A 24,180-nucleotide genomic window follows, 5' to 3' on the forward strand; every position below is an offset into this window, starting at 1 on the left:
AGCATTACTAACCAATGATTTTTACGTTTATCTTCTATTGTATGTATAACCTTGGGGTAGGAGGTGAGGTGGTGAAGGTGGTCATTCTCATTTTGGGGGCGAGCTCAGAGGGGTTGGTGGGTTCGTAGGAGTGCTGGACGATCAGGGCGCAGGGGATGTCGCAGCATGCTGGGGGCTGGTAACGGGTGGCGCTTGGGGCGGCGGTGCTGGCCGCGTTGGGGGTCTGGTTCTGGGTCTGGCCGCCCAGGGCAAGGGGGTGCTCGTTGGGGTTGTGAGGACAGGGGTCGGCAGCTTGCCTGGCAGATGGGCCATCTGCCTGTGTCTGGGGAGAGTGTGCGACGTGCAGGTGGGTGTGTGTGCGTGGGCAAAAAGGGGTTGAGAGGAGAGAGACAGGAAGAGGAGAGGTGATCAAAGCCAGATGTGGAGTGTGTGTGTGTGTGTGTGTATATATATATATTTAATATATATATATGTATTTTGTGCATATGCGTGCATGCAAGGTGAGTGAGAAGATTAAAACAAGCCCCAAAAATAAAAAAAAAGAAGCCAAAACAGACGCACGGGCAGACAAGCAGCAGACGTAGAAGGGATGAGTGACAGACAAGATCAGGCAGATGGAAGGACGGTAAGGTGGAGAAGAGAGAGAAGTAAATTGGAGAGACAGATGGGTGGGGGGTGAGCGAGAAGAAAGACACGGCAGTCAGTCAGCACACACAGTTAAGCAGGTCGCTCTGTGTTGTGTCCTCAGAGAGACATACACACAGTCGTTATATACCTGGAAAGGGGAGATGTTTAAATGCCATTTTGTATTGCACTCTCCCCCTCTTTCTCTCTCTTTCTCTTTCTCTCTCCCCCTCGCCCGCTACACCCCTCAACACAGAGTACTTATCTACAGAAACAAAACAAAAAGGCAGTATGAGAGCTTTGAGCCACAGTGACACACATCATTGTATGGAGTTAGAATGAGCAGAGCGGCAATTCCCATCCAAACTTTAAAAAATAAATGAGAGGTTGCGTGTTTTGCGTGCACCAAGGAACGTGATACACCAAGGATGTGCCAGCTCTCCTCATGCTAAGTCTACATGGAATATATGGTAAATATATATATATAAAGACATGGTCAAAACCACAGATGTTACCGTTATGGAAGAGTTCTGACAATGACAATTGTTTCCGTAGTTACTCTCCGTTTTGAATTTCCAAAATGCTGCAAGTGATTCCAAAGACAGAACTCTTTCATACAAACCCCTGGTTGCACATATAGAGGCCGAAGAAAGGTAAAGCAATACAGTCGCCCTGTTATGGATGTAATGGGCTCCAGAGACATATCTGGAAATAGCTTGTCAAAAGTATTGAGATCAACTTCTAAAGTGGTGTTGAGGGAACCTTGATCAATTTTTCCATCAGCTATACTGTGGTTGCAAGCACACCTGCCCCGGGACAAACCCAAAATGAGTTCAGATGTCTTGGAGCAAAGAAAAATACACAAGAACATGACCGTAATGCAGGTTAAATAAATTGAGGGTGCAATAAATGTTGCTATGAGCCATTTGACCAAAGTGAAAAGCCTCTTCGAGACCCCCCAAAATAGCAGGGAGGATGTTAATACGCTGCTCTCCCCGCTAATCCCGTTATTCTGTGTTTATAACAACCTTCTTAGATGTGCCTACTCTTGATACAACTCTTGTATTCGGTCACCCACATTAGTTTACTCCGTGGAAGCGTGCATGTGTATATGTGAGCGTATGTACGCCACGAAGCGGGGCCCATAGAAAACAGTGTCAGCCATTCCACAACACAGAACCACGCCACAAACACTGACGCACAGTCCGAAGTCAGAAGCGGTTAACACGGCTTTAGAGCACAGAGTATGAACAGAAAAGGCATGTACACTTTGTGATTATGCATGTTTTAGTATATACAAGAAAACACAGAGACACGGACGGAGCATAGTTGTATTAGAGTCTGACAAGTGGATCGCGGGCTGTCATGTATGCAGAAAGCATGTATGGATGTCTGTAGGTGGAATGTGGAGGGCGTTTGGCTTGGCCACACACTGCGATGGATGACCGTGCTCATGTTTGCCGATTCTCGGCGAGAGCAACCGGGTTCTTTGTCGCTGCGGATGAGAGAAGGAAGGAACAGAAAAGTGGCTGAAGCAAAACATACTGAAGAGTCGACTAATGAAGCTGCCATCGATGACATGGTTTCATGACATGGTGTATCTGACACAAAGTTTGAGCATGCAGGTGCGAGGGCAACGTCCCTGGTGTGTGTGTCATTGCAAGAGCGGCCATGTTGGAGAAACCGTCTTGATTGTCTAATTACGAGCCTTTACTTTTTATGTGTATAATCCCAACTGATCATCCCAAGAACATAACTGCCAGCCACTGCTAATGACATTTTTGATGCAAATCACCATGCAACTGATTTCTCCACAGGCAGATTTTATCAACCGTCTGTCTTACTGGACAGAGTGACTGAGGTGTTGGAGTGGGGCACTGGAAGCAGTCCTCATGCCAATTCTGCACTTTGAATGTGTCTTTAAGCTGCCAGTACACTGACTGAGCCAATTTTTCTAGGCCCACACAGAGAGTGGGTCACCAGGCTTTCCTATTCTACGTGAAGCTCTCACAAACAGCCATGCACTCTTGGCTCGGTGTGATGGCCTCAAGTCATTCTGACATCCAGCGTGACAGTAAGACAGAGGCCAAGAAGTCCTTCGTTTAAACTGACAGAGACGTTTTAGTCTGGTGGAGCTTATTACAAGCTTTAGGGGTTTGCTTCACTTTATTAATTTAGTTTCAGGAATCCGGATGAGTTTAAATGCACTGGCCGTGACTAAGGCCAAATTGCACGCAGTGGCAAAGATTTCCCAAGTCGATAAATTTAAACAAATGCAATTAATCTAATTAGCTGCTTTGAAGTTGACTTAAGTTTGTCTTCCTTCCTCCACCGAGTCAGGACATGCTGCAGTGGTCCCAGCTTGACTCTCTCCCGTTCTGTTCCCAGTAACCGTCTTTGCAGCTGGTCGCGCCGTTTGAAAACAGATGGTGATTTGGGATCAGAGAATGGCATTCCCACTGCTTTTTACATGCATTATGACAGGACTGTTTATGGAGGAAACCAGAGATCAATATCTCGGGCAAATTAAAAAGTTGGAGATCTATTTCACAGTCGGCTTTAGAAACTTCATCTTAAAGGTTTGAGCGAATCAATTCATACAATACGTGCGATCAAATCTGGAGGTGAAGAGTTTGTGGTGTTTCAGAGAGAAGACAACAACAAATGCTACATAAGGAAATGTTATTATATAATTGTCACTGTCAGGGATGCAAACAGCGCTCACTGGGGGACTTTATCTGCGAAAAGAATTTCATCTCGCTCCACTTCTTTGTGAAAAGCGAGCCGTGTGGAGAATAAAAATAGAAAGGCCAAGAGAGAATCTGAAATCCCGTCTCTACTTCCTCGGCTGCAAACACCTGTGCAATCACCGAGTCAAGTGGCCACGCTTGTTAAGACCGTTGCTCTCAGAAACCTTCCGATTCCGGCTTTCCTGATTGTGATGTGGGAAATGTGTAGGTGTGGATGTAGAAGGGTTTTTTGATGCTGTTCAATGAACAAAGCACTTTGTTCGAGGCGTACCGACTCCTTTGGGACCTGTGGTTGCTGTGAGCAAACCTTGAGCCAACGTCTATCAACAGATCAATGCCGTGACAGGGTGAAGGGTAAATGTCAAGGGTCAGCCATCAAAAACAATCACGGTTGGCTGAGCGTACCTTATTTCTGCCATGGAAGCGCAGAATATGATATCCTTATGACATGAAAAATAAATAAAATACTCAAATAACTAAAATTTCCCCTACTCCTTACTCTTACCAAGGTGGGTATTTTTTTTTAAACATACTGAATATAAGCTCAACAAATGGAATCCTGATATCTGAAGTGCATCCATATGTGACTTCGAAATCGATAGTAGCGATTTCACCGGCCTGATGCCTTCCTATGCAAAACCATAAACAAAGAGAATCAAAGACTACTACCATTTAAATCCCTGCTGTCCCTCCTGTTCACTGACGCGACTCCACTCCTGTGCTCAGTCTGGGGCTGATTCCAACGGCTGCCTTTAGTGGCTAATGAAGATAGCGGGGGGCGGGCGTGTTTGTTTGTTTCGCAGCTGAACCACACTGTGCTTAACATGGCTTTGAGTTCAATTTAAGGTCTGGTGTCTTTGTGGCTGCTCAGTGGCAGACATGACTACTGGTCTGAATGACAGATTAAAGCTGCTAACTGAGCAGGGAGGTGGAGGTAGGGGGTCTATGGTGTGTGTGTGTGTGTGCATTTGACAAAAAGTGCCTGATAATATACAAGGAGGCAGAGGCAGTCAGTCAGTGAGGCCTTGTTCGGACTCCCAGGCGAGATGTCTTTTAGGAATACCCAGATTGTATCCTGATTGATTTTGGGGGACTCCAGACAGCAAAAAAACCTGGATTCTAAACTTGGATTTGATTTGAGATGTGAAGCCAATCAGATTTCTACAGGCGCATCAGTCTGGGTTCCCTGGCCACAGCAACTTCAAATCCATAGTGACGAAAGTGCTGAGCAGAATCCATTCTGCTACTAGCAGAGTGCAATGGCAGACAGCATGGAAAATAACAGTCCATGGACACACGCCAAAATAAATTGTATGCTGGCTCTTTGGAGGGAGGCTTCTGTGCAGGCAAAGCTGAACGAAATCTCCTGAAACAAGACAAGTCAAAGACCTGTTGCCAAAGAGGCTATGTACTCACTGACACCTACACTGTTACCAAAGAAAAACATGCAGATAAGTTAGTGACGCCTGGACACATTTTCACTCTGACTGCCTGCATATAACAGCGGGGACAGTCGGTCCTAAATGTCTGAATTGAGAAGCCTTATGGTATGGACACACCAAGCCGGCAGCAAACGGAAGCCGACTGGGACACTGGCTGACGTCGCCTGTGTCTGGACCAAACATTTGCACTTTTGTTGCCAATTCAACACGCTGAAAAGCTGTTGACAGGGGTAAGACTAGAGCCAACAGACTGGTGCGGGACACGCCAGCCAAAACTAGGGTCACAGTCCCTCATGACAACCCCAACCCCGGCAACCGTCTGAGTGACGGCTTGGTGTGTCAAAACCAGAAACTGCATACGCGCATCTCACAGTCTACTCGAAAAGACTCCTGCATAAAATCCAGAATCCTGTTTTCAGACATGTTTGCAAAGTGTGGAGTATCACGCAACAGATGTTGGGAGGCACGGACTCAAAAGGAATAACCGCAATTCTTACTGAGACACCACACATAGGCACTAAATCAACTTGTTTCAGTTTCATCCCGGAGACAAATGCCGACTGCGAGCATGAAGAGTAAATATCCAATATATTTAACTTGATTTACAAAAGCAATTAGACGACAGAAAATTTAATTATGGCGGAAGCATAGAAGAAAGAAACTAAATTAAGCTTAAGTAGATCGGACTGCCGCCAAGCCACTGTTTAACACGTTGCTCTATTCTCACAAGCTTGTAGTGAGTTTAATGGCAACTTATGCCAGATGCACAGGAAAGGTGCACATGGCAAATTGACTGAAATGAAAGCTGCTTGCACGTGACCTTATATCTCAGTAGGAAGTACTCACATCTTCTCTTAGCATCAGCAAATCTAGCCATAAAAGTTAATAAACAAATTAAACAGGAAGGAATTAATGCGGAGTGCAAATGGAATTCAATCAATGATTGAAGTACATGTGATAAACACAGCTAATCGCTTGCTGCTGTTATCTGTTCTAATCAGTTGCAGGTGGTGCGTTGGACCTGCAGCAAACAAAGTAAAACCTTCCCAGTGGTATATCAAATAGACCAATGCACGCTACATGAATCTGTAATGGAAACTGAGGATACACATCATTAAAGTCACACTAGTCATTTCGCACGAGGACGTTGATATCATTTTAGCATGTAGTATATTTTTATCATTTTGGGTCAAAGCTGTCACATCATTACTATCACTGAAGAGTTAAACAATTTAGAATTCCTAGCGACGGAGTAATGCAATAAATTTTGATGATTTACCAATGTTCGCTCATTTAATCATCTGGAAGAAACGGCTCGTCGAGTTTTCACGCTGAAACTTTCCTCTAAATTACTTTCCACTTCGCCGGTGTTAATGGTCTATTCTCATGAAAAGTAACCTGATCTGTCATTAAATCGTCTTGGGTATAGTCACAATTCCCATTCCCCATCTTTTTGCCATATTTTCTCATTTATTCTTGGCGGAACTTTAAATTAGTGTGACACCAAAGACTAAAGGGATGTGACAGACTTCTCTTACTTGTTTCTGGGGGTAAAAACCAAGCTCATATGTGTAAACAGAACAAACTAATGTAATTAAAAATCTGTATAGCTAACTATCTAAGTCTTCCTATACTGTGAACTGTCAAAACACCTCTTTTTTGATTGGCAGTAAGCTGCTCTTAATTGATGACAGTTGAACAAAATCTTTGGAACCCATTCTGCTTTTTAGGCCATTATCCACAAGGTAACCTTAGCCTGCCTTCATCAAATAGCTTCCCATATAGTAAAAGAAGCAATTGTCTGACGATGAAGTAATTTACTCGATGGTCAAAACATTTTTTGCTAAGAATTAATTTGCGCTGCTTTGTGTCTTGGTCTAGTTTGTTACTAACACATAAATAATGATGTTAATAATTATATTACTCTCAACAAAAAGTGAAAAAAATATATATATATTTCACACGTAATCACATTTCAGTTCGTCAGTGGTGTGGTTCGCATATCAAATTTGCTACTCTTTGTCACAGTTTCACAGTTTTGATTAAAGTTATTTACATAAAGGCTTTCTCCCATTGCGTTTTGGTAAACATAGCGGCAAGCATGGGAGGTTAGGCGGTGGAAATTGAATTAGAAACTTTCTAAAACCCCATTTGTGGGCGAAGTAACTACCATCGAGAGGTCTGCAACGCTAGCTCCAGCTAAGTGTAGACCGCTGACACAAAACTAACTACTGTCACTTGTGTTGTTCTTCTGAAGACGTAGCCTGTCTTATGTACGGTGGTGGAGCAAAGCCGGCGCATTAAAAACTGACTGCATGGGTTCGACAAGAGGAAGGTGCTGCCAGAGTCATTGTGATTGCCTCAAATGATACCCCTGCTGAGGTGATCAAGCACACATAGGCTGATTGGATATTTCACAGGGTGCTAATTTACAAGGTGGAGTGTTGCTGCTGTTTTTGCAGCGTACGCTGGTATAAATATCCATGTTTAATACCGTGAGCCACGGTTTCTGACTGCCTCGGTCTGCAGCGTTCCAACAGACCCCCAGGCTGTTTTTGTATTCTGCTTTTAACGTTGCCAGTGTCCTGTTTTTCTCAACAAAAAAAAAAGAAAGAAAGAAAGAAAACAAACAAAAAACATTGACTTTGCAGAAAAAGGTTGATTGCCCTGTTGACACTGAAGTATTTGCATAATTTTAAATTAATCAGCACCTTCAAAAGAGAATTAATAAAACATATGAACAATATTGGATATAGAATGCATTATAGTGCCTAATGAGTAACTATTTATCAGTTTCAAAAGAGTAAATGTAGGATAAAACAGCTAAATTATCAATGGCGAGAATGTGAACTGGGGTTGTGTGTCGCCAGCATCGCCAGCGTGTAAAAAGATGAAGGGATTGCATGGATGCCGTGTACACGCGGTACTGGCAGCCTGAATATTAAAGTGTCAAGACGCACTACTTCAGCCCTGCGCGTGATGCGAGTCACCCAGGTTGTCAATTATGACATCATATTTAATGTTCAATATGTTATCTGGCAGCACTATAAACTGGCGGCAGCGCGGCGAGGATTAATAAGGGCTAACACATGAGTGAAAAATTGACACTCTCGCCGATTGAGTTGAGATAAATTTGCCGCTTAATTCAGTTTACATTCGGATTCAATTTGCTTTTGGCCGAGAGAGTCTCTTTGGTTAATCAGTTTGATAATTTGAGGGTAACCTTAATTACACAAACAATTACAATTATTAATGTGACAGGATGCTCTACAAGCTGATGGGCCCATTAGGGTTGCAACTGCGGCTGAGGACGAAATGAATATAATGTTCTCAGGATTTCTGAAAACAATCACGTCCTGTTTGACCTTTCTCTGTTTCTCTCTTCCTACGTCCCCAGAGCCGGACTATGCAAAAGATCAATGCCACTTGTATTACTGGGAAGCTAATTATTATTACTATTATTAATAATAATGTTTTGTTGACAGATTTAATTGCTGATGCTGCTTGGATGGGAATTTAGAAGAAGGGACATTTATACTGCATGTTTATTTCCCAAGCATCCAGGCTATGATGACTTGTAGTTTGACCACAAACTCTAGACTTGTTACATCCCTGCTTTAGCTAGACTTGAAATTAAAGTCATCATCATCAGCTTTTTCTTAGCTTTTACAGAATAGAAAAGGACCTACCCTAGGCCTGTGCCATCACTCTCCCATTCAGTCACCCATCCATTCCCATACCTCCTTGGAGGGGACCCTGGATCCCTTCCTTCGCGACCACCAGCTTTCCACCATGGCAATGAGGCAGGAGAGGACCACGCCGGCTGCCAGGACACAGAAAACCCCAGCGAAGCTGTGGATGTCTAGAGCGCTGCCACGCTGTCGTGTCTGGATTGAGCTGTAGAGGTCACAGGGGCTGTCCTTGGGCCACCACTTCAGTTTGAGTATATCCATGTCTCCGTTCTGCTGGAGTTCCAAAATTCTAGGAAACAGAGGAGCAGAGGGTACGGTGAGAAAAGGCAACTAAATGGTAGCGTACATATCCGTTTTTGAAATCAGCCAACTTCTAAAACTTTTAAATAACACGTAAATAACGGGTACATGAGGCAGACACGTCGGCGTCAATGCGGAGCAAGGTGGCTGCAACATTCAGATAGTAAGAGTAATTAAGTTATTGACTGCGTGAGGCACATTTTAATAATCACAGAGTGAAAATTATTTGTATCGATTGAAAAACTGAAAATGAAATATTGCCACAAGTCAATTGCACAAAACTTCATCATCACTGGAGCTTGAAAACTGCAGTTGCTGCTATTAGTCCTCTTTTCCATTTGAGGGCAGTGTTACACAGTTAAAGTCCTGCCTGATCCCCGACAAGCATATTGGGCTGTCAAACTCATTATGGCTAACATTAATATGTTTTGCAGCACAGCGCGACTACACTGCCACAATGTCATTATGCAGCCTAGCTTTAGTTCCACGATTGATGGCTTCAGAGAGGATACAGCTCAGAGGTTGATGGGGTCCCTCTGTTAGCCTTCAGCTTATTATTTAACTGGGTCGTTCATTTTGGTTTAGAGGAGAACGGCAGACACGCGCAGACGGACGAGCGTACAGATATTTAACAGGCGATCCGGCACGGAGCAGAGAGGAGCACACAAAAAGAGAAAGAGACGCAACGAGGACAATATGCATACATCACCCTCGCATACACATGCTGTACGTACCGACACAGAAAACAAAGAGAAGGAAATAACACCCCACGGGTAAAGAACACGCTCACTGTCTGACACCAGGGTGGCTACACATTCAGACATGCACAAAGTCACAAAGCATGCATAGCCAAACAAACTTAACCAGGATTCATGGATGCACACATGGAGACAGATGTTTGCAATTATCTGCAGAACTTCCTGGGGGCAAACGCCTCAATGACAACATGAATGACAGTGCCCATCTCTCATCTTGGTTTTCCCTCAGACGGAACACACCGAAATGGACTGAAATCAATCAAGAAATGCAAATGAGGCCAGCAGATAGTTTACATAATTAATTCCGTCCACAATAACTAGAAAAACATGGATCCTTTCAATTTAGATCAGCTGAACTGACTGAACAAATCAGTCTAAAACCAGGTGAATCATTTACAGACTTACTCTTGTCAAAAAGGTGAGATGAAGTAAGTGTATGGCTGAAATGGTAGTCATGGGGAGAGGAGAGGAGAGGAGAGGAGAGGAGAGGAGAGGAGAGGAGAGGAACAAACTAATCCGAACAGTAAATCCACCAACAGTCATCCTAATGAGAGATCATGTTCACCAACTGGCGACTTGATTGCAGGATTGTTTGGCTTGCATCACTGTAGATTAGCACAACAGTGAGGAGATAAGCCCTTCATATCGATTATGTGCAATATTGACTGAAAACATATTAAATGGAACTTATCTAGTCAGATACCAGCAGCATTGGTATAGTTATTTCCAGGTCATGAAGAAGTAGTTACAGTTTTTTAGTTTTTTTTTGGTAATACAGCGAGCCATGCTCCCTTTTGTTTCAAACACGTTGTTTACATTTAGGCTATTATATTGTATCACGCAGGACTTTTGCCTCCGAAATTGCTTCATGCTCGACCACTCTGTGCACACTCTCAGCTAGATTGGTGATTGCGGAAAGAGCAACAGCCCGAAAACACTTGCATTCACGGCACGTTCTCACATTGCAAGTTGACACACCTAAAATTGGGTTGTTGAACAGCCACCAGCCGGTGCTTACTTATTTATTTATTTTTATATATTTATTTAACATGAACCATCAAGGCGAGCATTGTTATATACAAGAAAGCAATCTAGCAGTTGAAGCTAATCCTCAGCTCCTGTCATAGGTTAGGGCTTTTAAAGCTAGATAAACATTGAAAACAGAATCCTGATAAAAACACGTCGTGTGCCAGGGGTTGGACCACTTTTTTTTTTTTTAAATGTATATATTTTTTTTAAAGTCGACTATTAGTCTCATGTCACATAGTCCTAATAGCATAATGCGATGAGAGTTGATATAGACAGACACTTTGACACTCCAATCCTAGCATCACAGCAGCATCACACAGCTGGAACTGATGCTCTTATTGGTACTTTGAAGAGAAGACAATTATAGGGGTGCAGACCAACCTCTTTGGTGGAAAATGAAAGAGGCAACATTTCCCTCTCAGCAATTTTACATTACTGTTTCTGTTTGCATTGTTATATTTATATTTTTGCTGCATTGTTCCTTTTTTGTACTAATGACTTGTTTTCCTAAAACAATTGTGTGTAGCAAAAACGGGATTTCTTTCATTTTTTAATTATTTTATACTGAAAGTAGTTAGTATAAACTGGTTTACTTGTCTAAAATATTTGTCCAGTGTTTTATCATTTTCAAAGAACATAAGGCAAAGTTACTAAGTTATTTTTCAAGTAAAAACAAACAAACAAACAAAAAAACATCCTGAACACGTCAACACCATTTAAAAACCCGCAGTTTATGCTTCTACCTTAAGTTGACGCAACTTCGTCCGTCTATCACATGGTGCATTCACTGACATAAAGGGCAACAAAAACGTTCTACAATCAGAGCAGTAATGTCAGCTAATAGAACAGCTTACCAATACTTCGCGCTGCAGATATAGCCATAGCATATCGGCACCGTCAATAGCATTTAATAGGCTACTACTCCATAGCGTGTTGCAAGACAGGATAGATAAAAAAAAACGTCATTTCCGTGTACTGCAGATAAAGTTCTAATCATTTTGACAATGAAAATCACTTTAAAATCGTCCATTTGTACCCTCCTTCTCTGTCTGTTACCACCGGGCGTTTGGTGAAATGGTTACTGATTGCTGAGATTGATTCGGACCGTTCTTCTGCTAGCGTGCCAACGAGCGTGTATTTCAGTACGTTCCTTGTATTTCAAGGCTAAACTTACATAATTTGCATGTCGCGGTACAATTAACTTCATCTTCGTCAAGTATCTCCACACACTCAATGAGTCGCTGCTAGTTTGCTGCAACCGGGCTCCTTACCTGTCTTCCCAGAGGCGCCCATTTTTTATTGTCACGTGACCAGTGACGAGTCGTCACGATGCTAAAAAAAAAATGTCACATGTCACAGGAGCTAAGTTGAATAATAGACTAGTCGACTAGTATGCATAGCTTAAACTGTGTCCATGTGTGGATTTCTGTGGAAGCCACAAAACTTTTTGCAATAGCCTACTTATTTGGAATAATCACATAAGCATCTGGAGCCAAATGATTCTTATAATTTTGCAGAATTTTGCATTCAAACTCAAAGTCAAAAAGAAAAGTCAAAGTCAGCTTTATTGTCAATTCCGACATGTGCAACACATACACATGATTAAAATCTCCTATATACATATATAAATATACATACACAGAAACAGACATAAAGTGCCAGTGCAAACATGAGTTGGACAGTGCAAAAAGGGATGAAATGAGTCAATAGACTACATATGATATGTAGTCACTGCTGAAGTGTAAAGACACGTAATGTCCAGAGATGAGTGGGGTCACCTGCAATGCAGAGGGCTTTGCGGGCGAGACATGAAGTTGATGTAGATGTCATGAAGGGAAGGGAGAGAGGCACAGACTATCTTGCAGCTCCTCTCACTATGCCCTGGAGCGACTTCCTGCAGGTCACGGTGCAGTCACCATACCACACAGTGATGCAGCTGGTCAGTGTGCTCTCAGTGGTGCCTCTGTAGAAGGTGCACATGATGGTGGCTGCTGCTCTGGCTCCCCTCAGTTTGCAGATGAAGTAGAAGCACTGTTCAAGTTCTTGGGTGTGAATGTGTGATGTGATGTGATGCATGACAAGTCTTTCAAAGCACTTCATGAGAATGAGAGTGAGTCATTGAAGCAGGAGGGAGATGACTTCTTGAGGACCGAGCTGATGGTGGAGGCTTTGAAGCACGTAGGGACTACAGCACGTGTGACAACATTCACTCTGGACTTCAGCCACTCCAGAACCTTAATTTGATTCCTTTTGAGCCACTCAGAGATAGACTTATTCTTGCTTGAGATCCTTGCTGCAGTTGTGCTTGGACTTCAAGTCACAGAAAACCTTTGGGATTTTCTGTCACAGAGCAGAGCTGTTTTTTCCTTACATATTGTAAGTTTCTGCGGCCCTGAAGCAGTGCAGCACCCCCCCTCAAAAAAAAATATTAACACTGCTACCTCCATGCATAACCACAGGTATAACTCTGTTTTTGTGGAGTTCGGTGTTTGGTTTGTTCCATACAATGGAATGGGAATCCTGTCTTCCAAGCGGTTCAACTTTTGAATCACAAGTTTACAGAACATTTTCTGAAAATGAGTGAGTTGTGTTGTGTGTTGCATCCCTCCATGGATGCCATGGTTGCCCAGGAACGATGACCTTTTTTTGCGGTCAGAGAGGCTTACAATTCCTTGGATGCTTTCCTTGGATTTTCTGACTTCATGGATGAGTCAGTGCCATGCTCTTGGAGGAATTTTGGAAGGTCAGCCACTTCTAGGAGGGTTCCAGGTCTTCTCTATTCGTAAGAAACGGACATCACCGTGGATCTGTGGAGTCCCAAAGCCTTTGAAAAAAAGTTGCAACCCTTCCCAGACTCATGTCTCTCAATCAGATTCTTCTTCGTCTCTTCTTGAATTACATTCAAGTTGAAAGTAGTGCATTTCTGCTGAAACCTTTTAGCCAATTTCACGTCGCCAAAAAAAGAAGATTGATGATGATTTGATTGAAGAGGGCTTGTAGTAATCAGGCCTGAGTGTGTCTAGTCCAGCTGCCACCAGTTATCAGTGCAGTTTGGTAGTTCTTTGGATTAACTAAAAATAAAATCTTGTCACTGCATCGTAAATGCATGTCCCTATATGTTCACTGATGGATATTTATTCAGTACCATAGTGTGCTATTGTGTGTGTAGGAGTGCGGTATGTATAATAAAAGTAACCATGGATTTGACCAGTCAGTCTGCCCAGATTGCATATACAATTACAAAATTTAGTGGCCACCGGAGGTCCATTCATTGACGTTTCACTTGTGAAAAGTAGTTGATCAGAAGTCGCTCTGCACCTTGGAGCTCTGCACTCACTTATCATTGTCCTTCTAGTCATCCTTTGCTGCTATACTCTTTAATGAATGGAGTCATTTAAGGCCATTTATGCACTTAAATATTGTTTTATGAATGGGTATAAAGACTTAAATTGAGAATTTGAGAATGCTGACACTTCACTGGTCACAGAGCCATGACTGTAAACGTTTGTTTGAACATCACATTACATATAGAACATTTGAATTGCTCATTATATATCGCAGGCTGGGTTACTGACTTGAGATCTGGCCCCAGAAAACCACAGCACTTCACAGCTGTTTGGAGACAAAGACACAAACTACACAGAAAACCAAACTTCAGATGAGGATGCGAAGTGACTCAGAGTACTTTAGTTTCACTGTTTTAATTTGCTTTTGATCAGTGTATTGAAAATATCTTGACTTTACTCTTTAATGGATCTCATTAAACAAGTCGTCAAATATGACTCAGTGCCAAGCAGATATTGTAGTTTTTAGAATTTAATCAGCATCTTTTTATTAGTTAATGAAAGTATCGCAGCAAAGAAAAAATAACTGTATGCGAAAGTTGAAATGAAGTGTTTATTCCCTGAAGAAGTGCTGCGCTATCATACAATACTGACCTTTTTATCTGACAACAGATGCTTCATGCACACACACAGAGAAGCACACAAACAAGCTTGTGTTCTGACAAGGCTTCAGAGAAAGACGGATTACACGCAAACTAATGAGATGGAATAAGAGCGATTCCACCTATCACAGAAACCCAGGCGATGTTTTGTCAAAATATTTCATCATTTCTTGCCTGGAATTCAGCCATCTTGTAAAGATTTCTTGTCTGAGCTCATGTCTTTTTATGTCTGTCAAAAGGAGAGGCAAGCTTTATGTTTGGAGATGCCGTCCGTTATCTCTAGGCATGTGTTCACTATCCTTACGTGCTACACAAATGTCATTTCAATAAGACGTTGTGAGGCACTTAAGTAGTGGAATAATCAGCGGTGACATTTTCATATTTCATCACTGAGACAACAGTTACTATAGGCTTCAAAACGTGCGCATTGTTGACATTTGAGGGAAATTGTTAATATTATTGGCAGTCTAGCAGTTAATTAAATGTATTTATTTGAAGAAAGAATAAGTTATGTCTTCTGAAAATAGTGTAAATACCAAATGTCCAAAAGGCATGCCAAGGAATTTAAATTCAACCTTGCTGTGTGGCGTGGCGCTGTACATACACTGATAAGCCACAACATTAAGACCATTAACAGGAGAAGTAAATAACACTAACCATCTTGTGACAGTGCAACGTTCTACTGGGGACAACTCAAAAAACGTAAAAGCAGCACAAGGTGCTTGTTACTGGCCTCCAAATTCCCTAGATCCCAAACTAATCAAGTATCTGAGGAATGCACTAGAAAAAGACTGACACACAGAGGCCCCTCCGCTCAAGCTACAGGACCCAAAGGCCCCCACTAACAACATTATGTTGCCAGACACCACACGACACCATCAGAAGACCCATGTTCTCTGACGAGTCAGTGTTTTGGAGGCACAAGGGAGACCTGCACAATATTAGGAGGGTGGTCATAATGTTATGCCTGATCGGTGGATAGGCCAAGTGAAAGATACCATTTGTGACATGATTTTAAAATGTTAATGCAAAAACTCACAAAAGTTCAACCTCTTCCATTGAAAAAAGATGCAAAACAAAACACTAAATAATAACTTAAAGTCGTTCTCCCCAACGTGACCAAATATGAAAAAAAGATCAAAAGATTAAAACAATTGTTCCAAGAAGAAACTTTCCTCAGATGAATTATTAGGGTGTGACAGAGCTGGATGTATCCTTCAGTCTTTGAGCGAGGACAGAGCTGAAGAGATTGGAGATGCAGGACAGAGCACATTCTCTACCCCCTATTACAACCCAGCCCGCAGTAGAGCTCATCATCTATCATTCTGCACTAATTGGCCTATCAGAGATATGCAAAGTCTGCTTCCCAGATAGGCCGCTGAATCAAACCCTAACACTGACATGTACTCAAAAAGAAACTGGACCCATACTGGACATGCATTTGCATTTAGCTCTATATTTCACTCATTAGGTTAATATGTTTTTATCCTGCCTATGGATAGAAAAAAAAATTACCATAGTGATTTGATTCTGTAATTGCGCAACAGTACAGGGAAGAGAAATGGTTGGTAATATTATGTGATGCTTGCTGCCTTGTTTTTTTGTTTGTCTCTAAAGCCAAGCATCTAAATGTCCAACTCTGGCAGAGTAATGACTGATGGTGCAATCAAACGATGAAGAGAAAAATGTTTACTTGCCACCCTTTTAAATGAGACAGCAGTCCAACATGCTAATTCATAAATGGAATATTCTTGTCTGGGTAAATCATGTTCTGGTGATGTGTTGGGCTCTGGTACAGAATGATTGCAAACATGTAATATTAGTTACTGGAGATCTCTGTTAACTCTTGGCAGAAACCATGCCCACGTTCCATCGTGCAACTCAAGTATTCCTTAGCTACTCTGCTAACTAAGGAATACTTGTGTGGGAGAAAGTGAGCACGGCGATGTTCATTTTTAAACATACAAAAGCAGTTACCACTGTTCTTCATTTATCTCTATACGCGGCTGACAGGCAGGATGAAAGGCCACTGTGAGCTGCCTGACAAAAACATGGGTTGAGTCAAAGGGTTCCTGCCGTACACCATCTGTCTAGCTCTCTAATTTGGCTGTCGCTGTGTCACCAAAGAAACGCATCTTCTCTCTCTCTCTCTCTCTCTCTCTCTCTCTCAAAAAAAGGCTCACATATTTATGCCCGTGCACACACCTATGGGCGAAAAACCCACAGACAGAAACATAGCAGCATGCGCAAGATACACACACACACGGCTCAAAATAAACCTCAGAGTCTTTAATGCATGTTTGTTCGGAAATAGTGACGGACCGGTGAAACGGGAGCGGCTAATTAAAGTGTGCGCGTGTCTGGGTGTGAGTCATGGCCTTTGTGTGAGGGAGCTCATGATAAAGCACAGGAGAGAGAATCTGACAACTACTTCATTCTCCCCACAGCGGTGTGATTTTCTCTGCACAGTTATCCAAACCGTTCCCCGCCTTAATCTTAACATGGAGTCCTATTTATTGAACTATACAGTCAGATGTGCCTCTTTTTCCTTCCTTCAAGGCCTATTAGGGTTTTTTTTTTCCTCTTCAAGAATTCATCACTCAAGACACTGCTGCTTGAGGAACCAGGAAATAGTTTAACTTAATCACCAAGAATGACGTCTATTATACATAATTTCAATCTGAGGACGTACGGTGCAGGTGTCGGCGTCATGGCCTGCAATAGATGTAATGGTGGGGTTGCTGTATTAATGCCAACTACATGCTCACATCTAATTAAATGCTGCATTGTTAACTAAAAGACACTTTAAATGTGACAGTTTCAATGTCATCGCCAGCTGAAGGCAGTAATGTGTGTGAAAGGTGAGCTGTGATTGCAGAGCAAGAATAATGTGCGTCAGAATGGATGTTATGACCCCTCGTGCCATCTATCCCGTGTGTGCACACACAACCATTGTGACTCTGCGAGATCGCTTTGTAACGGCGTCTACACCTACATGCACGCATGAGTGCGCTGCGCGCATCTTCCCGCGTCTCTGAGCGTGTCTATGCAACTGTGCATTAAGTGCACACCAGTGTGTGTAATGAGTTATCACCTTGCTATGGTTGACTTTAACTGGGGTGGGGTCTGTAATGGCATTAATGCTCACGCTAGCCGTTAAAGCAAATGAGAAAGAGTTGCCCGTGTGATAGGGGGCAACTGTTGTGTGTCGGTGTGTGTCCGTACGTGTGCGTGAGCTCTGTCACCGCCTCTCCCTTCTCTCCGCAGTGGCCGTTACCGTGAATGTGGACTAGATGTTGCCATGGCAACTCTATGGCAGCAGCCTTGATGGCAGGATGATCGCACATTATTAGTTGACTCAAACAAAAAAAAAGAGAGAGAGAGAGAACAGCGTAGTGATTTATATAAAGGATCAAGAAGCTGAAGACTGGAATGAAGAAATACGGGGTAAAAAGAAAAGCATCTAAGATAAGAACGGCCTGCAGATTCTGCCCAGAGAAAAAAAAAAAAACACGTGCTGTGACTCAGGATCACAAGAAAAATGTAGGTACAACCACGTGCATGTAGTCCAGACACGCATATGTAAGGAAGATGAGAAGCCCCGACGAAATGGAAAGCGAGGGAGGGTACAGAAATTATGACATATTCTGCTTCTTTAGTGGTTTGGTGTGTCTGGCTTTGTAAAGATGAATCTGAGACATGAAACATTTTACTGCTGTGAGTTTCTTTCTGTGGCATCCGTGTTTTGGCAGTGAATAATGTAGAAAGGTTTAAGTTATTTAGTTATAGCTGTCCTCTATATACACCAATCAGCCACAACATTAAAACCACTGACAGGAGAAGTAAAGGACATTGACCATGCTCTGACAATACAATGTTCTGCTGGGAAACGTTTGGACCTGGCAATCGCAAGGACACACAAAAACCGTTTAGGAGCAATTCAAAAAACAAGAAAAACAGCACAAAGTGTTGACTTGGCCTCTAAATTCCCTAGATCCCAAATCGATTTAGTATCTGTGGGAAACATTGGAACAAGCCTGATCCACAGAGGCTCCTCCCCTCCGCCCACAGGACTCAAAGGTCTCCACTAACAACATTTTGGTGCCAGACATCACAGGACACCCTCAGAAGGCCCATGCCCATTCTATGATGGGAAATACTGACAAGATGCCTGATCATGTATAGTACACAAACATGTGAGCATTTGGACAGAGGTACAATTTTATACATTTAAGCTAAGTAATTGGTATCAGTGTGAAAAAAAAAAGAAAGAAAGAAAATTAATGAATTAATTAAATTAATACAAATTACTTAAAGGGGTGTTTTTAAGTGTTCTCTTGACTTCAGATGACAACAATGTCTATTTGCAACAGTTTTAATGAGCTCCTCCTAATGCGGCAAATGACATCCCTAGTGGAGTGAAAATGGACCGTTAAGAGATGTCACACTGTGTTGCAGCTCCACTGCTGGGGAGCGGGGAGTATCTTTTCAACTCGAATGGATGGCGGGGCTTTTCCAAACAGAGAGTGCAAGCTACAAAAGTGACTTCTGAAAGCCTCTTATCTCAGCACCTGGCAAACCAGATCGTTGAGTCACTGGTATTGATCAACTTTCGCTTTCAACCCCTTCTAGATATATTAGGGCTATTTTCTGCTATGGGACGATAAAAATCTCACTTACAGGCCTTTAAATGCACTATAACTCCATATATTGTGTTGATTCTGCAGTCTTCCCCAGGCCCATCCTTAAGGCCCCTATAAATGCAGGTGATGTGCCTTGCTTCTCTTTCCTCAGCAGCAAGTTTTACTGCGTCTGTAGCCAGTTAAAATGCAGAGCAGTGTGGGTTAGATGATCAAGCATAATGTGAAACAGTTCAGTGAGTTTCAGAGCTGACTAGATAGACTTAACTGTTTTTGTAAGAGGTGTCAAGGCATAGTGCGTCATCTCGGAGCATACTACGGTCTGAGGAGCAGCGAAATATGTCTGCAACTGTTATAGGAATATTCTTTCCCTGTCACCTCGGTAGCAAACACAATTTCAAATTGGAGATAGTGAAAAGTAGAAGTTGTGGTGAGATGAGACTTGGAAAGAGAACGTGAAGACACAGGGAGAGGAGAAGAGAGCGAGCCCGAGAACAGGGGAGGATGAAAAATTGAGTGTGAAAATGAGATGGGAGTAAAAAATAAATAAAAAAGTACAAAAAAAAAATCTCCTGGCAGTGTGTTCAGGCTGAATGGATGGCTGACAACAAAATCATACAATGGAGGAAGGGAACACTGGTGAGAGAGCATGAGAGGCAGGATGGAAGAAGAGAGTTGGGAGGAGTAAAGAGAGGGGGGAAGACAAAGGGTATGATGAGGGAACAGAGGAAGAATGTCAAATGGAATGAGAAGAGGAGGGGGGATGAGAGACAAGGATGTTATGCTAAAATGACTTCGCTGCTCTGAGACGGCCGTTGACTGTCAACTCCTTAAATGAGAACAACACTGGGTAGACAGCTCACTTACCAGCTTTACACAAAGATGGCAACATCAGCGGTCTCTAGCTGCCTCACTCGTGTTTGCCCCACAGCAAAACATGATTGAGAATAATAAAAGTCAAAAAAGGATCTAAAAGTAGTTTCACTGTACTTCCTGATGAGCTCAAGTTGCCAGTGTATACTCTGACGACATGTGGAAGTACATCCACTAAAATATGAACAGTGACATAAAGCAGGCTCTTCAAGGTGAAACTTTTGGTATTAGTGTTTTAATTTTTAAAACACCCAAGGTTGTTGGTGGTGGTGGTGTAGTGATTAAGCAGCCTTTACCGTGAGAGCTTAACTCAGGCATCCATGTCAGCAAAAAACTGACTGAAATAATCTGAACTGCTAGATTCTTATGGGCTGAAGGTCTGTTGGCAAGTTGTTCCAGTAGGCCCCTACTCCACAGAAACCGGAATGGTTGACAACTTCAAATATCCCACACTGGATAATATACTCAGCTTGGATCAGCATATTAACAACATCCAACGAAGAATCAATCAAAGACAACCAGACATCAGTAAATTCAAAGGACTTAATGTTGTCTCCCAAGTCCTCCATCTGTCTGAGGATTTGTTCAACCTGTCTCGGTCTGCTGCCAAGACAATACATCTTCCAACACCCAGCCTGTCAGAGATCAACAGTAAGGCCATTATAGGTGAAGCAATCACAGTAGCACGGGGCATTACACAGACATTGAATAGACACTTGCTCTAGTGTACCCTGCTTGCAGGTACATGACCCTCAGAGGCTGAGGAGCTCAGTTTGGCAAAAGCCTGGTACCTGTAGCCGCAACAGTCCTTAATAGGATGACTCACTAAATGACTACATGTTTTGGTTCCATGCTAACACCGATTGATTGGCCTGTAACAGTTGTGTTTTGTTGTGTTGTGCATGATGTATTTCTGTTTGTCATTTTTGGGTGGTGACCAAAGACCGTTTAAAGATTGATGGAGGAACAGCTCCTCCTCATTTTAGTTATTTATTTGATGCTACAGAAACAGGATGTGACATCCTGATGTCTTCAAGTTGACATGCCAGCCGCTCCGTGAGGCATTCCCGTAGGGATGTGCGAATTGGAAAATTAATTAATTAAATAAGTACAGTGGGGCGGCACAGTGGCTCAGTGGTTAGTGCTGATGCCTCCCAGAGTTCGAGTCCAGCTCGGGCCCTTCTGGGTGGAGTTTGCATGTTCTCCCTGTGTCCGTGTGGGTTCTCACTGGGTACTCTGGCTTCCCACCTCCAAAGATGTGCTAGTTAGGCTGATTGGTGACTCTAAATTAAAACTCTAAATAGGCTGGTGACCTGTCCAAGGTGTACCCCATCTCTTGCCCAATGCCAGCTGGGATAGTGAGGATTAGGTGGTATGGAAGATGATATGAGAAGAAATAAGTACAGTGTATAATCCAACATTTGCTTGTAACTAGTGGAGGTAAATCTCAGAATTAATTCTACAAAAATGCAAGTGAATCTGGCGGAAGTCTGCGTGGCCAATGCAAGGAAGTGGAGATGTCCATATGCATACAGTCTATGTTGGTAACATGTTAAGTTCTTCAACTATAGCATTTTGTAGTACCTTGTGTGTTTCTGCTTGGTATATTTTGGGCAGTGTAAAAAAGAACAACAAATAAACTAACCTGATTTTTAACCTTTGTATATCTATAAATTATTTATATAACAACAAGTAAAAGTATGATGCATTCACAGTTTATTTGTCCAAAACAACCAATCATCGATTGCTTGTTTGAGTAGGGTAGTGTTTGAGATTTGGCAACATCAATCCAATCAGCAAAGTGCACCTGCACTATTCTTTCTATCAGAGTTTTAGTCACAGAGCAATTGTGACTGAAGCATACTGACCCACACATCGATATCCCAACCCCTGCTAAGTCTGTTTATTCAACCACAGACCACTGGAGTCACCTCAGACACACTCTTCCAGCTCCAGTGGTGCATAATTCTATCTTTTATTTTGTGACAAACATAAAAGGAAAACCTTATGAGTCTCACCAGTGACTTCCAAGTCATAGAATGAGTCTTATTTTACTGGCAGAGATAACGCACAGATCTGTCTCATGGTTAGTCTGTACTACTGGGCTAGGACTGGAAGAAACTTGCTGAATTTCTAAAGCTGCGTTAAAGGATATGAAACGAGAGAAGCCAGGACTGTAGCTGACAAACTTGGCAGATATATAGATGGTGAAGTATCTCAAGCATCCTGATCATTTGAAGCATGCTGATTTTCTCAGCAAAAGATCTTCAGCAGTCTAACATGACACGCATGACTGAAAGGCTTTGAGAAGCTGTGATGGACTGCAGTAACCATGTCATCACCATGACGGATACTTTAAATCATATTACTTAAAATGTATAAGAAGTGTGGAGGACAACAGTTCAGTAGATGTTCCAACTGATGCCCATGTCCCTCTGACATACACAACAGATGTTTTTCATCATGGCAGACATTTTGGCTTGTCTCGGTAAGGAAAGAACTGGTGTATCAGTCCACTAAGGATAAGGCCATGCGGTTGTGCATGCTGCTTTGCTATCATGCCTTAGCCGAACCATCATTTCTCTACAGTGAGAAATCAAGACGTTCACTGTGACTAAGGTCTTTCCAGAAGTGTTGCACCCCTACTGACATGAGAGCCAAGCATGGCAAACTCCTTCTGTTAAATGCTGAACATCTAAAGTTTAAAACATACAAGAGTCTTGTACTGCACGACTCTTGTGTCACCACGGAGATACGCTATTTGCCATAGATCAACAAATGTAGATAAGAGAGGTGGTGGTTGTAGTGGTGGTAATCACTGAAAGGCATGAGTCACCACAGGAAACAGACACATCATAAACACAGAAACTCCACGGGGCAAATGTTAAAACTAAATCCTACTGTGAGACGCCATCGTTAATCACTGAGCCACCATGTTGCCCTTTCAATTAACAGTGTCACTATGGGGAAGCCCAAGGAGTGAGAGGGGTTATTTACCCATGGGTCTCTGGTCCCTCAAGTAAAGTTTGCAAAGCTTAATTATACCAATTAGCACTCTTAGGGTTCAATGCCATACACTTCGTCAACAAAGTTTTCAATTAAGCGTCATTAAGCCACAGTGTGTGTGTGTTTGAGTGTGTGTGGGTGTGGGAACTGGAAAAAGATTATCAAGTTGAAGTATGATAAACAACACAGCCATTAACCGTCATCAGACAGCAAGGCAGTGCTGGAAAAAGAGAGAGAGAGAGAGAGAGAGACCACCATCCTTAACTGTGATTAATAGAGGTTTAATGGTTATACTAAACGTGTGGGCTTTGTTTGACTGTGATAGATGTCTAGAAGACTGACAGTTTTAGAGTGACAGTGCTTAGACAAAGACAGAGAGCGGAAGATGGGATTGACACATGACATCAAATCCATTTAAAACACACACAGACATAAACAAATACACGCAATCATTTGTCATGCTTACCACACTTGGAAAAAATATCTTATTTTCCCCCATGGAGGCTGTTTGAGGGTTAAGTCTCGGTTTTAGGTAATTAGGTTGTGGTGAGGGTTATGGTTAGGACCTTACTTAGAGTGAGGGGCCAGGGAAAGCGTTACGCATTAAGGTCCTCACAATGATAGCCATAAAGACAAAAGTGTGTGTGTATGCTGTTGTACATCTATCTTTCTGAAGACCAGCTTTTTACATAATCAGTGTGAGGACATTTGTGTAAAGTGAGGACATTTTGGATGGACCACTTCTTTACAAGGCTGTTTGAGACTTAAGACTCAGTATCAAGGTAAAGGTTACAATCAGGTTATGGTTAGGATTAGTGTACAGGTCTGAGTTAAGCACTTAGTTGAGATGGTTAGGGTAAGGGGCTAGGGAAATCTGTATGTCAATGAACTTCCTCACAGAAGTGTGTGTGTATGCTAGAAGGGGAAAGCCGGTGAATCAAATAACTTGTATTTCAGTTTTGTCAGTAGCCTTGATCAAAGGTTATTTCGATAATGCGCACAACTCAAGGTATTATGGTTATGCTACAAAGAACCTGAAAAATGAAAAAAAAAAAAAAAAAAATCTAGGAACAGATTTGAAAGTATTTTTTGGGTGAGTGATTGACTGCACAGTAATTGC

General features: G+C 42.4%; 1 protein-coding gene across 3 annotated transcripts in view; it reads right to left on the minus strand.

Annotated features, from left to right (window-relative positions):
• grid2 (glutamate receptor, ionotropic, delta 2) overlaps positions 1-24,180 on the minus strand; it is a 447,760-nt gene that overhangs the window by 5,872 nt on the left and 417,708 nt on the right. The window contains exons 15-16 of one of the 3 annotated variants that reach the window (XM_047591181.1): positions 8,557-8,797; positions 51-322 (exon numbers count right to left, since the gene is read on the minus strand). In XM_047591181.1, coding sequence (XP_047447137.1) covers positions 51-322; positions 8,557-8,797 — 513 coding nt within the window. Of the gene's footprint in view, positions 1-12; positions 323-8,556; positions 8,798-24,180 lie in introns of all 3 variants that reach the window. The other 2 variants (XM_047591182.1, XM_047591180.1) reach the window with 2 other exon arrangements.

Source organism: Mugil cephalus, chromosome 8, assembly GCF_022458985.1.
Source record: "Mugil cephalus isolate CIBA_MC_2020 chromosome 8, CIBA_Mcephalus_1.1, whole genome shotgun sequence".
Taxonomy (NCBI): Eukaryota; Metazoa; Chordata; class Actinopteri; order Mugiliformes; family Mugilidae; genus Mugil; species Mugil cephalus.